The 14,672-nt window shown below is 40.4% G+C and overlaps 1 protein-coding gene across 1 annotated transcript in view; it reads left to right on the top strand.

Moving 5' to 3' along the window:
• The window catches only part of znf407 (zinc finger protein 407), a 169,656-nt gene extending 155,184 nt beyond the window's left edge, over positions 1-14,472 (top strand). The window contains exon 10 of the mRNA XM_085365138.1: positions 13,330-14,472. Within this exon, the coding sequence (XP_085221264.1) occupies positions 13,330-14,183 (854 nt within the window). The 3' untranslated portion in view covers positions 14,184-14,472. The remainder of the gene's footprint in view (positions 1-13,329) is intronic.
• Positions 14,473-14,672: the final 200 nt, after the last annotated feature.

The following is a 14,672-nucleotide window of genomic DNA, read 5'->3' as shown; positions in this document are numbered from 1 at the left end:
AGGCTTTCTCCCTGTCAGGTTGTTTTCCTCTGATTTAGCCTGTCTTACTTCCATAGAGACAGCACAGTGTATGATAGAAATTCAACAGTGAAGCAAATTGGCAGAGCCACAGAGGGCGGATCGACAGCGAGAAGACAAGCTGGGAAGGAGGCGGAGAGCAGAGGAGGCAGTGTGAAAGATAGAGAACGAACGAGATGGAGATGATGATGGAGGGAGAGAGAGGCTGTGGTGGTTTATATAACATCTCCAGGATGGTCTTTGGCATGCGTCAGGGGGCTGAGCCATCAATCACTCCATCTGTGTAAAATCACGAGCTGACTCCAATATTGCTAAATATTTATACTGTCACATACACACAGGCGTGTAGATGAAAAGAGCCATTCATTAGGGCCTTCTCAGGCCTGTCAGCCTGGAGATGGAGATTAGAGAAGCAACCTCCCACTGCGTCTGCCTCTCCTCTCACCGAGCTCCTCAGCCCTATATATAGAGCCATCAGGACGATAAATATCTCCAGCCTGCCTCTGTTAGGTAAATACCCAGTAAATATGGCAGGGAGGATCGGAAACTAAGCTAAACAGACCTGTGTGCCTGAGAGTGTGTGTTGTGGTCGCGTATGAGTCACTGAATAGGGAACAATAAGGGCTTGTCATACTATATTCTGTGTTGATATACTGTGTGGATGGCCAGGCTTTGAATTAGCTGGCATCAGTGATGTTCTAGTAAATAAGAAGGTGGCTAAACTGTTACTTCAACCAAAGATGACATGCCACTGGACTGTTTGTATAAAGTGAAAATCAGCTCTGTGTTCAGCAAAGCATTACTGTATGAATTTCCTCCTCATTTAAATCTGTCATCGTGATACACCTTGGTCTGTGACTTGCCAGGATCCAGTGTTTTTTGGTACTTTGCCAAGCTTGACCTTCTCTTATTATACTTCATGAAATGGCAATACAGTTCTAATGTGCTGTATTTCCATCATTGCTTATTTGCAGCACTTGTTGTGTTGTTGCTCCTTTGCGTGCTTTTGGTGTCACAATAGCTGATTTCCAGTATCTACAGTATATTTTGTTTGATACTAATTTTCTTCATTATTGTGAAGTTGGTTGATGGTGGTAATTGTGCCATTAAATCAGATGTTGCACATGAACACACTGTAATAAGAAACCACCACCAAACCCTTACAAATGAGAAGCTGCTACATTGTTTAGCAGCTTTGTCTGAAATTGATTACTATCTTTGTACAGATGTTACTATGTCATTTTCTGTCATTTAGACCAGCGGTCTCCAACCTTTTTTGCGCCACGGACCGGTTTATGCCCGACATTATTTTCACGGACCGGCCTTTAAGGTGTCGCGGATAAATACAACAAAATAAAACTAGTACCGGTACCGAAAAAAAGAAGATTTATTCATAACACACGTGAAAAGACCCAGGAAAACAGAGTTAATGATAAAAACGATAACAAAATAACGCTGAAAACCGATTAAAAACCCTGAAAACCATACATTTCACACCTGAGCCTCAACTCTCCCGGTACCAAACGACTCACGGACCGATACGGGTCCGAGGCCCGGGGGTTGGGGACCGCTGATTTAGACAGTTAACCAGCCAATCCTTTCAGCTAACATAAATATGAATAATACCACCTTGGACATATTTGATTATTTTCCCACATTTCACACACTCTTAGTTTAAATGCTCTGCAGTTTGGTAAAGAAAATGTTTGTGAGCTGCAACTCTAATTGCATTTTTAAACTAGAGCTTTTGGACAAAGACAATAATTCCTGAATGACTGATGGCTGTTGTCAAGCTTGAAGATTTAGGCTTCACTTTGTTTCCCTTTCTGGGCCTCTGTACTAAGATTTTCTAAAGCATTCTGCTTCTGTCTCTTTGTTTATTCCCTTTCTCCCTCAATCCAATCGAGACCACTTTGACTTCATTTCTCCACCCAGTTTATTTTAGAAATTTTGAAGCAAGCCATTATGTTGCGATTATTCACTTCATCCGCCTTGACGGACCTCAGATCACTGCGCAGTTCAGGCCTTGGCAACAAAAAGACATCAGCAACATCATCTTCACACTGTAATTACCAGAATGGGGGGAAAATTTCATTTTGATTAGTGAAAAAGCTTTTATTCTCAAACTCGCATCCATAATTAATCATTAAATCATAGGAGAGTGAGTGAGAGGGATAGATAGGGGGACATAGTGAAAGGACTGCAGAGGGATGGATGGAGGATGGGAGGGAGGGAGGTAGCAAAAGAGAAAGGGAAAGGCATGCAATTATCTGCAGAAGTTCGACATCCCCAGTAAATCCACAGAGCCGTCTGACATTGCTAATTAAAGAAGCAATCAAAGGTCCACCTCCAGAGCTTTTGAGAGAAAGACGAGAGAGAGTTGGAAGAAGGAAACAGGACAGAGGAATAGAAGGAAGTTCTAATGGGGGAGAGCGAGAGGAGGGAAGGAGGGGGAATATGGGAAAGAAAAAGTGTTATGATCTTTGTTATTGTTTCATATGTCAACCGCCCCTCTTGGATTCTTGGATGGGGCTCTTTACGCGCCTCCTCGCTCTATTCTGTTTCATTCTTTGCTACTCGCATCTGGCCATCACACTGTGATCATTTCTGACCTTCATCTGCAGAGTGCAAATAGCTGTGATTTACAGCATCAGGGAAATAACCGGCACTCATTTTTAAAGTTGAAATGATGTATCTTCTGATGCTTTTCTAGGCCACATAATCAGTGATGTAACCTGCAGTCATCAGGTGTTTCAGGCCTTTCAGCACCAGACGCCCTCTCACTGACAACCCTGCTGAGGTTGATCAGGCCTCACTTTGTGCGGCTGTATCAACCTCCCACACATTTGCTTTTCTTTTTCTTTTTTTCATCTGCAGCCAACCAGATGAATCCTCAGCAGCCCGTGTTTTGTGGTACATGATGCTCATGTTGTGATGTAAAGCATACCATTGATCTTGTGGAGGGACTTTCCTGTGAGCCAGTGCATCCTGCATCAACTGTACTGGCTAACGAAACCTTTGTATTTGCACTTATTATTTTGAAAGTCCTCTGCATCTGGTCTTCCAGGAAGTGATTAGTGCCGGTTTTTCTTGAAACATCTAATGATAGCCGCTTGCCCAGGTCACCTATTAACTGACAGCACTGTCATTTATTACTTATTTATTCTTCTGTAAGGCCATTTTTTTCCTTCTGTTGTGGTTCATTAAGTTTTTAAATGTTTAACAGTTTTCGCCTAATTTCTAAAAGCAGGTGTCCGAACGTGACTTTTCCTGTCTAGTGAAAAATGTGCAAACAAAGCACTGTTACCATAGTTTCTTGCAAATTCTTTCCGAAATTAAAATAGCACATAAAAGAGCATAATTAGCACTTGCTCTTAAATCTTTTTGGCTCAAATAAAAATCTAGCCTGTTTCGAAAGATGTATTTAATGACACCTACTTTGTAACTGAAAATAAACACTTATTTACCAGACTTTAACTAACTCATTAACTACATGACACCAACAGCTCTTTGAATGGTGAAATAGAAAGATAAAGCTGTGTCTTCTTTTTTTTTTTCTTGCTTTTACTCTTTCACTTTTCACCTCTGTTTCTCTCCCTCCTCTCCCTTCAGGGGCACATGGGGGACATGAAGTAGATGGAGTTAGTGTGGAGCAGATTAGACTCACACTGGGTCATCCTCTGTCAGCAGAAAAAGAGCTGAGAGCAGGACACCGACCTGTGTTTCTTCTGACCACATACTCCGTGTGTGTGTGTGTGTGTGTGTGTGTGTGTGTGTGTGTGTGTGTGTGTGTGTGCATTTGTATTTCTCACCTCTTGAACCCTTTCAATCTCAGCTGTTCGACTAGTATATTTTATTGTTCAGTGCTTTAGATGTTATTGCAGTTAAAAGAATTTTGGTTATTTATTTTACACTTTCATGTCAGACATGAAAGTGTAAAATGTTCCTTGTGTTCCTAATCAAAAAAAATATTGGTTTCTAGAGTCTGCATTTGGAGTTTGTGCAACCGCCATATAGCATTGCTAACCAAGAAAGCTAATGGGAGCTAACTTGGTTAGCAAGCTCCATCAATAAACAGGGTGAAACTGACCCAGTTTACTGTTTGGTGCTGAGTAACAGGTTAATGAAATATACAAGTTTCACTTACCAGAAGTGAAGCACAGACTGTGAGGTTGTATTTGACAGCAGACCACATTATTTGTCAGTTACTGTAATTAAAAATGCTTCAAAAGGCACTGATGCTTTAACACCGCGATGTGGCCCAGTTCAGTCTGTTAGCAGAGGGGAGACCTGGCAGACAGCTGCTTCTACAGCTGCCCTTATCGTGACAGCTGTCAATCAAAGCATCCCCGCCCCTAAAGCTGCTTCCACACTGGAAAGTGATCTACAGCAGCGTAGCAACCAAACACCAGGTGGCTGACATTCAGCGACTTCAAACGGTGGGAAAAACCGCCAGTGATGCAAAATGGGCGGGACCTAAGAGAAACTTTTCTCTTCTAAGCGAGTGAATAAGGTGACTACCAATGAGAGTGTAGGATACCATGACTGACATATAATGTTTTAGTAAATTAAATTAGAGGGTTACCTAGACAACCAACACCTGAAATGTCCTCAAGTGGCCATATGTCAGTTTCAGAGAGCTGTGGAGCTTTAGTCTTAACAAAATCCAAAACAGCTTGGAATAAAAAACTTTAAAAAACACTTCACATAGAGTTGTTATGCTGGGGGACAAGAGAAAATGAAGCAACCGGCTTCATTTTTCAGCCCTGGGGGTTGCTACTTGGGTGGCAAAGTGGTGCCATGTTGCCTCACAGCAAGAAAGTTCTGGGTTCAAATCTGCTGCTTTGTCCCTTTTTTTAAGGTTGCTTGTCTCTCTGTGTTACATGTCGAGGGTGTACACTGCCTTTCAGTCTGTCAGCTGGGATATTCAGCCCCCCACGACCCCAGTTGAAGAAGCAATTAGAAAATGCTGGAAAATTGTGGGCGGTTTCTTGAATTTCTTGAGAGAAAATAAGACGACACTTTGATGCTTTTCTACAGTGGATTCCAAGTCCTTGATTATATGTGGCTGACATTTAGTATATGTTCTGAAAATACAACTATTTTGAATGTTTGTTCTGTTGCGTGTGTGGGAAGAAGTGTAATACATTAGCAAACATCCACATTTTTTCTGTTTTTATTGTGTTGTTTTAGTTTTGAGGTGTTTTTTTGTCTTCAAGCCATTGTTTGAAATTGCAAGCTCACAAAAATCTGTAGTTATGATTTTCAGATTTTTGATGTTTGTTGATTGATTGATCTGCTTACCCTTCCATAGTCCACAGGACAAAATGGGCAGACAGAGGGGAAAACATGAAAAGAATAATTGTGGTTATTTACAGCTCTCCTGCCAGAGCTAAGCTCTTCTCAGTCTCGGAACATTTAAAACAATGAAAGTAAAAGCAGCCTGTAATCTATAAAAAAAACACTTAACCTTTCACAGGAAGAAGGGAACACAATAGAGAGCACATAAAACAAAACTTTAGTGGGCTGGAGAAAATACAATAGTAAATATCAATGTAGTCATTCATTTCTGTCACGATTAATTATGAAAAAAGCATTAAACATTTTCTTTAAGGTCCACCTAGTCACTGATGGATTCACATTGGCCCTCAAAGTCAGTGTATTGGTGTTACAGCCCAGAAGGTCCCCTGTCAGTCTGTGGCCTCATTCTCTTGTGTTTATTCGTCCTTGGAGTGAGTTCAGTGTGCCTCCATCTCTCTCTCTCTCTCTGCCCTGTCCACCCAGTGTCAATCTGGATGCTGTATAATTGGTTGTTTTTTGGTCTGCTGGCCTGTCCCTCCTTGGCATTGATTCATAGCATTTCTAAAGGTGACAGTAACGGCTGTCCCTATCAGACAAAGTAGAGTCATCGCTAGCTGGACCTCGGCTGACCTGCTAGTTTGTTCGCACACACTCAGGCACGCAAACACACACCTGCCCATATGTAGAGATGCATAGGAAACATGTGTGTGAATAAAGTCATTCAGAAAGTATAAAACTCAAGACAAAAGTAGCATATATGTGTGTGTGTTTTTAAAATTAAGATTAAATATATTAAAATGCATTTTAAAAAAATGTAAACAAGGAAAATGCAGGTGCATACAATGGCATGAAATATGTTTTACAAAAAAATGATATAACCACCATGCCACTACTAGATTTCTGTGCGAAATATATCTATATTTAAAGGATTTATGGATTCTTAAGTTAAAGCCAAATATCTTTTGTGCATGGACCTTATATAAAGGATGGACATATCTTCTTTAAAGCTGCATTGTCTCTAATGACCAGCAGGGGTCGACTCCTCTGGTTGTAAAATGAAATCAGAATATGAAGACATCTAAGGGAAAATGAGCCTACTGCCCACTTTATATATGACCAAAGTAAATACTATTATTAAAAAACATGATGTTAATGCTGTAAATTGTGATTTCCAGCAAAAAAAAAAAAAAAAAAAGGAAGAACGTAGGATGTGCCTTAGGACAGGCCTGCTTGTAACTGTCATAATGCTACTGTATGAGCGTGCGGTGTCTCGGTTTCAAATGCAAGCTTTAAGATTAGGGTTTTAAGGACCAGTAAGTGATTCATAGTGGGTGAGTTCGTTATATAGTGCCACGGTTTAATGAAGTCACATTTCCGTGAGCTTTGACCATTAAAGTTTAATTCCTTCATCTTTGAGTGTTTTGGCCAAATTCAAAGAGTTTCCAACAGGGCGTTGAAGAGTCATAGTACTTAAGAATAGAGGGGATGAATGTATGTAGATAATACAGAAATGTTGCCATCATGTAGCCAAAATAAATAGAGTGCGCACAAATATACATACATATGCATTAAAATAGTCACATGTGCACAGACATCCATGCAGACACACTCTGAACATCATCATATGCAGGCCATCCTCGGTGACCTGGATCCACCCAGAAGTGATGCTTTATCTACTTAACAGTGTCACCTTCAAAGGCTTCTGACACAAACGGACACACATACACTCTCACAAACCACCTCATCTGTAAAAATCCCTCCACAAACAACAGTGTGTCAGGTTTAGGGGTCTCCATCATTTTAAGGCGCTGGCTTCATATCTATAATTAAAGGTAATCGCCTGGTAAAAGGATTGTAAAGGGTTTTGTGCAAAATTCCAAAAATAAGCTGGCTTTTTCATGGTCCTGTTATTGACCTTGTAATTGATTTGGTGAGCCTTTTTTTCCCTTTCTTGTGTTATAGTTTGATACCGTATAATTGACTTTGCTCGCTGTGGTGTCTATTCAGGTTGATTTCTTTGTCTTCTGTACTGTCAGCAACCACTCAGGACTTGCTCTTGGTTACTTCCAGGTTAAAGTGAGGGGTACAAATTTGAGTTAAGGATTCTGACTACTGCAACGTCCTGATGAATATAACAAGACTCACACTGTGCTCTCCCCTGATTGTATGTGTATGTGCGAGTAAGCTTATATTCACAGCACCCTGACCTGTGTTACCGTGAATGTAATTGATTGTGTGTGTGCTGGTGTCTCAGTGTTAAGGTTAATTTCTCTAACTGCTGGTAAGTGCTGTCTGACCGTTCCCTTGGCGGCCTCTCCGAGCTAAAGTAATGCCACTTAGAGCCCCTGGGCCCCCACCGCTGGCCAGCACATTGATCCGCTGATCAATAATCACATCTGTACCACACACCGTGTGTGTGAGGCTTCTGCACTGATGCTTACACACAGAATAGTGTCTAGAACAAAGTGTCACTGAATGGTTATCAAACTGAGGTCTGAGGGTCACCAAATGGTCATTGAAGTGGTTCCAGAGGAGCCCCCAAGCAGAATAAGGTTATGTTTAATTCCAGTAGCGTTTCATTTAATATAAAGTTATCATGTTCTGAGACCAGAGTCCTTTGCAGCACTTTTCTCCCCATACAGTGCACACAGTTGTGTCCTCCTTGGATTATTTTCTGATCATGCTCCAACAGTTAATCAAACAGTGAACAACTGCAGGCATTAAAATAACTTCCTGTAAATTGTGCTGTTGCTTCTTAGCAGCAGACATCAAATTTTATCAGGTAGTTTTTGGGAGCATGAGTCTATTCTAGCAGTGCAGCCAGGTCTGATCCCAAAAAGTAGTTGTGCCGGCAATCCCCTGTGCTTTCTGGTATTAATTGGAAAGAAAACTAGAAAATTGGCCTTTGATTTAATACTGATCATATTTTCCTTACATGTATCATGCTGTTCACTGCGCTCTTCTCGCTGATTCTTCCATATTTCTGTTTGCTTTGCAAATTCTTCTATAAACTAGTCATCTGATAGTTCAGTAAAAGCACCATCACCCCTGTCATCTGATATAAGAAGTAAAGTGCTTCCTCAAATACAGTGTTATATCCCCTGTACAAATTCATTATCAGCATTAAAAGCATACCTCAAGGTTTTTTTGTTTCTTTCGTTTTGGAAATGAGAGTGACATCATCACCTGTCTGTGCATCCTTTTCCTCCTCCCGTTCTTTTATTCTTCTCAGGGAGCCTCCATCTTGTTTCAGATCACAGCCAATAAAGCAGCCTGCACCTCTCTCTCTTTCTCTCATCCTCTCTCCTTCTTCCTGTTAAAGGAGTCAGTCAGTCAGAACACTCAAAACACATATTAAACAGGCATCAGCCTCTCGCCGGGGCCAAATCACGCTGTTCAAATGTTGTTCTTCCACCGGGAGCGCAGGACAACTGAAGAGATGGGATCTGCAACATTAACTTGATTCACGGCTGCGGCGACTGAGTGACACTCCATAAACCTCAGCGGGCCGCCGCTGGGCCCCGCCGACAGCACCCCATGGCTAATGTGACACACACTAGCAACGCGTAGCCTCGCCACCCCCACAGCACAACACCAACACATTTTTGCAGCACAGCAAGCACACGCAGAGACAAATAGGAATAGGAGCGCATGTGGTAGAGACACACATCGGTAAAGCCTGACCTTAACCCACAATGCTGACATAAACAACACGTGAACTTAGAGATTCACACAAAAACTGGCAGAGACTGAGCTTTAGTCACCCGAGCTTCATTATTTTCTACACTAATGTGCTTTTTCTCTCCTAAAATCACACACACACTCTTACAAACAGGTTCTATGGTGCAGTGGTAGAAACTGAACAGCCACTGAGTTATTGTCCTCTCCGGCCGACCTCTCAGCTCGAAGCATTTTGGTGTAGGCAGTTAGCACTGGCCCTGTAGCTCTGTGTAAATAGCTAACCTCTGCTGCTCAAAATGCCACCTTCTTCTGGCTGCCTTTGACAGTACTGACTCCTTCCACACACTAACTACAGCGCTTGTCACTTGGGTTACAAATAGCCGGGCCTGAATTGATATTTACTACAGAGACTTGTTGCCTCTGTGCTGCAGTGCCGCAATAATTTTTTCTTTTTTTTTTTTTCGTGTTTTGCCCTTAAACAAATGCATAGTGTTAGCTTTACCTGCATATGTAATGAGATAGATGTATAGGGTAGATTTAGAAAGACACTTCAAACATGAGAGGAGAGACTGAATAAAGAGGGTTAGAATCAGGGAGTTGAACACTCTACTTATGAGTATTTAAGCTGTAATGCACAATGTATACTATATATCTTTCTAAGAGAAGAGTCTGCTCCCTCTTAACAAAGCTGCAGTCTGATTGCCCTCTTCATTAAAGTTACCATTTCATGTGGAGAGGAAACATCTTGATTTAAAGAAATCACCTTGTCCATCTACACTTCAACTGTTACACTACCTCTTCAGTCCTCTATTATCAGTTTCTTTTCTTCTTTTATGTGTAGAGTCATTTTTTAATTCATTGTCATGTCATTAGCATTAGCATCTTACAGCTTACAGCAAAGCTAAGGTTATTAATAATAATAAAGCCTTAAAATGAAAACAACGGAATTTGAATGAAAACAACAGAATTACAATGAAAACAACGGAATTAAAATGAAAACGACAGAATTAGAATGAAAAGAACAGAATTTGAATGAAAACGACGGAATTTGAATGAAAACAACAGAATTAGAGAACAAACAATGGAATTTGAATGAAAACAATGGAATTTTAAGGAAAACGACGGAATTTGAATGAAAAGAACAGAATTTGATCAAAAATAAAAGAATTTGCATGAAAACAACAGAATTACAATGAAAACCACGGAATTTGAATGAAAACAACAGTATTTGAGAACAAACAATGGAATTTAAATGAAAACAATGGAATTTGCATGAAAACGACAGAATTAGAATAAAAACAACAGCATTTGAATGAAAACAACGGAATTTCAATGAAATGAACAGAATTAGAATGAAATGAATAGAATTTGAATGAAAACAACGGAATTAGAATAAACAGACCAGAATTTGAATCAAAACAATGGAATTAGAATGAAAAGAACAGAATTTGAATGAAAACAACGGAATTTGAATGAAAACAATGGAATTAGAATAAAAAGAAAAGAATTTGAATGAAAACAACGGAATTTGAATGAAAACAATGGAAGTTTAAAACAAACAACAGAATTAGAATGAAAACAACGGAATTAAAATGAAAACGACCGAATTTAAATGAAAACAACAGAATTTGATCAAAAACCAAAGAATTTGAATGAAAACAACAGAATTTGAACGAAAACAACGGAATTTGAAAACAAACAACGGAATTTGAATGAAAACAACGGAGTTAGAATGTACAGAACAGAGTTAGAATGAAAGCAACAGAATTCTAAAAGAAACAATAGAATTTACATAAAAAGAGTAGAATTAAAATGAAAACGACAGAATTAAAATGAAAACAACAGAATTACAATGAAAACAACGGAATTTGAATGAAAACAACAGAATTACAATGAAAACAACGGAATTTGAATGAAAACAACAGAATTACAATGAAAACAACTGAATTAAAATGAAAACGACAGAATTTGAATGAAAACAACAGAATTTGAATGAAAACAATGGAATTTGAATGAAAACAACAGAATTTGAGAACAAACAATGGAATTTGAATGAAAACGACGGAATTTGAATGAAAACAATGGAATTTGAATGAAAACGACTGAATTAGAATGAAAACAACAGCATTTGAATGAAAACAACGGAATTTCAATGAAATGAACGGAATTTGAATGAAAACAACAGAATTAGAATGAACAGACCAGAATTTGAATCAAAACAATGGAATTAGAATGAAAAGAAAAGAATTTGAATGAAAACAACAGAATTTGAATGAAAACAATGGTAGTTTAAAACAAACAACAGAATTAGAATGAAAACAACGGAATTAATCAAAGCTGTGTTGCCAGCATAGACTATATATAAAAGATCCACTTAGCCATGGTTTATTGTCTGTTTTAAAGCCTTGATTTTGGTATTTTTGGTTGCCACCAGAGCCAGGCGTGACCATATAGTTGACCCTTAAAAAAGGGGTGAAGCACTAAGTTATCCGCTAACGCTAGCAAACCTGTCTATGTGTGTCCAAAAAAGAGACACTTGATAATTAACGCTAAGAAACAAAAAACTTGTTTATTAGAATTTCACAATTTCTAATTGGAGCTCAGATTTGTCGGTGGTGCGCTGAGTGACACAGAAAGCTGTGTTACTTGTTGAACAATTAAAAATACTCAAAAAGGCAGCAAGACTCTAAATACACTTGAGAGGTTTTGTTTAAGTGACTTGTGGCAAGGTCTTACAGAAAGCTAGTAGCTACAGCTGCAGAGACCAGGCTCTAAACAATTTCTTCTATGAAGTTGGGAGTTTTAACAATATCTGGATACATTTTTGGCAACCAAGCAGCAACCTTCAGGACTAAAAACTGAAACCAAAGCATGCTGCAGTTCCTCGACTGGCCACGTAAGCCTTGCTTCAGACAATCCTGGGGCCATTCTGAAGTGGCTTTTTTAGAATGAGTAAATTTCTTTTGCCCTTGAGGTTGCTACTTAGTTGCTAGAAAAGGCCAGACTGTATTAAAAATCTTTAACTTTGTCGCCTCCAAGTAGAATTTTCTGCTCTATCCATCTAAGCCTTAATAGTTCACTCTTTTGTCAGAAGCAGTTGTAATACATAAAGGGTTTTCTGTTTCCTTTCATTCACCTACAGCTGTGTAAAATGTTGTTTATTCCAAAAGCACCTTTGCAGTATTATCTGTTTTGCTGTCACCAAAGAATGAATGGTCATTTTCTATTTGGCTAGTAAGTGTGGGAGTTAAAACGAATGTGTTTCTGGTCGTGTTTGAGGAGGACGTGGCACCATTGGGTCAGAAGCTGTTTGTGGCATAACTCTGACTTTCTGATCACATTGTCCACCCTGTGAGTGGAGGACATTAAATGTTAGCTGTAGATAGGAATATCAGTGATTGATGAGTTTTTTCCTTTATGTACTGTGAGATCTGTATGATCTTGTGTGTTGCCCTTGGGTGTAAACCTTGTACCTCCAATGTTAGCATTTTAGAAACTTTAGAAAGAAAGGAAGGAGAAGAAAAAAAAGTACAGTTTTATTTCCTAAGAAGTTAGGAAAGTCTTTCCTATGGTGTTTGTAAAACCAATGTACATTTGAAATGACAATGTATGTTTGTTTGTTTTTTTACAGTTATTTTACAGTAAGTTCATCTGCACTCAGCAACCTAGGTGTGAGAGTCCCTTTTTCACTCTCTCAAATTCCTATTTTTCTGCATAGATTAGTCTACAAGTGTCTAAGCCAGGCGCTGTTTAAACAATGGCATTTCTAACACTGTTCCTATCACCTTGGAAACGCCATGGCAACCTGTGATCTGAGAGGGTACAGTGTGGCTCAATTAGCACCAGCCGTATCTCACCGCACTCTCCCGCCAGAAGAATATCTCCATATTCTGTCTCCTTTCATGCATTAAGTGACACAAATACGTGAAGTGTTACATCACCTTTTATGTCAACTTTCCATGTAGTTTTCCTCTCTCTCTTTTTTTTACACAGTGATGGATGCACACACACATAGGAAAGAAAGAATAATATATGCATTGCCATGTGTGGTACAGACAGTAATTGGCACTCCTCATTTGCCACTTTTAAATGAGATCCTGTCCATCTAGCCACTAAATGACTTTCATGTTTTTATGCTGTGATTGGGCCTCAAAAAGATCCTTTGTGTCATACTGGCTGCTAGAATGACAGGAAGGTTGCAGTCACTCTCAGACACCTTTTTCCTTCTTTAATTTCTAGCAGTCTGGTAGATGGAGCTTCTTTATGTCATTATTGGCTGCTTATAACAAACATATTAACTAATAAGAAATGCATCACTGTGTTTCCCAGGTATCGTTTCCAAGTCCTTTGAGTGTCGTCTGAAAGGCCAGGGGGCTACATTTGTGGAAGCAGAGGATATGGGCTCCCCTTTGCACAGGAAAGACTCTTCTGAGTTATCGGGCCATGACGAGATCCAACAGGTCATCATCATCCAGGGCTATGGTGACGGAGAGGTAGCTATCGACCAGACCCTCGAGGAGTCAGCCGCTGCCACCCTGCAGACGCTGGCCATGGCCGGCCAGGTGGCCGAGGTGCTCCACATCACTGAAGACGGACAAGTCATAGCCTCGGGCAGGGAAGTGGCATCCGCAGGAGCCCACCTGGCTGGAGGCAGCACCCAGTACGTGGTCTTGGAGTCAGGGGAGGCCAGAAAGGAGTTTCAGGCTGTGGCCAGAGGAGGGGTAGCAGTCGCAGCTGCTGGTGGACAAAGTCACATTGTCTCAGAGTCCTCCACAGCTCTCGATGCTCTGCTCAGCGCAGTCAGCGAAATGGGCCATCAGGAGGAAATACAAGGAGAGGCAGCCATCGTTCATGAGGTCTTGACCCCAGAGATAGCTGAGGCTGTGCAGAGTGAAGTGCAGGGGGAGGGGAAGCAGGAGGGGGAGGAGCAGGTGCAGGTCATCCAGGGGACCGGCCAGGAGGACATGCAGGAAGTGCTACAACTCGCCGCGTCCCAGATGATGAAGGAAGGCCTGACCCAGGTCATCGTCAATGATGAGGGCACGCACTACATTGTGACTGAGCTGGACAACTGCACCTTACAGGTGGAGGGAGAAGTGTATGGAGAGGCCGGGACAGGTGACGGGGAGGTGCACCAGGCGGAGCAGCAGACAGGAGAAGAGATAGTGGTGTACCTGGATTGAGCTGCTCGCAGTATTGTCCTGGAAGGGTAGAGGAGAGAGACATCCCTGAAAGATTCACATTGGGCATTTTATTTCACTTCCCCTGTTTAGCTAGGTTAAAGCTCACGTTAGCCCAGATGTTGTGTTCTGCATTGTCTCTGTTTAATTTCACCCTGCTTCATTCACTTCGTACATCACTTCTACCATCTTCTCTTGGGCTACACTGAACTCAGGTTAAACATCGTTTATTCAAAGCGACAGTAAAGGAAAAAAGGTTTTGGTGCTAAGTGAGCTAACCTGCAATCCACACAGCCGCCAACACTGCTTTAATTAATTAATGCAACTTAAGGAAATGAATGAGTATACATTGTCATGAAATATTTTTACAATGCTTCTAATGTGCTAAGAGTTAAACAAGTTATTATAAAGAAAGTCTATCTTTTCATTTATAACAGAGCTAACAGGTTTTTTTTCTTGCTTTTTGATTTCTTTGTGGTACATTTATGTTGC

Source organism: Diplotaxodon limnothrissa, linkage group LG11 (genome assembly GCF_057381915.1).
Source record: "Diplotaxodon limnothrissa isolate DT_005_m linkage group LG11, D_limnothrissa_male_GT1.1, whole genome shotgun sequence".
Classification (NCBI taxonomy): domain Eukaryota; kingdom Metazoa; phylum Chordata; class Actinopteri; order Cichliformes; family Cichlidae; genus Diplotaxodon; species Diplotaxodon limnothrissa.
The sequence above is the reverse complement of the archived record's forward strand: the minus strand, read 5'-3'. Positions and strand labels throughout refer to the sequence as shown.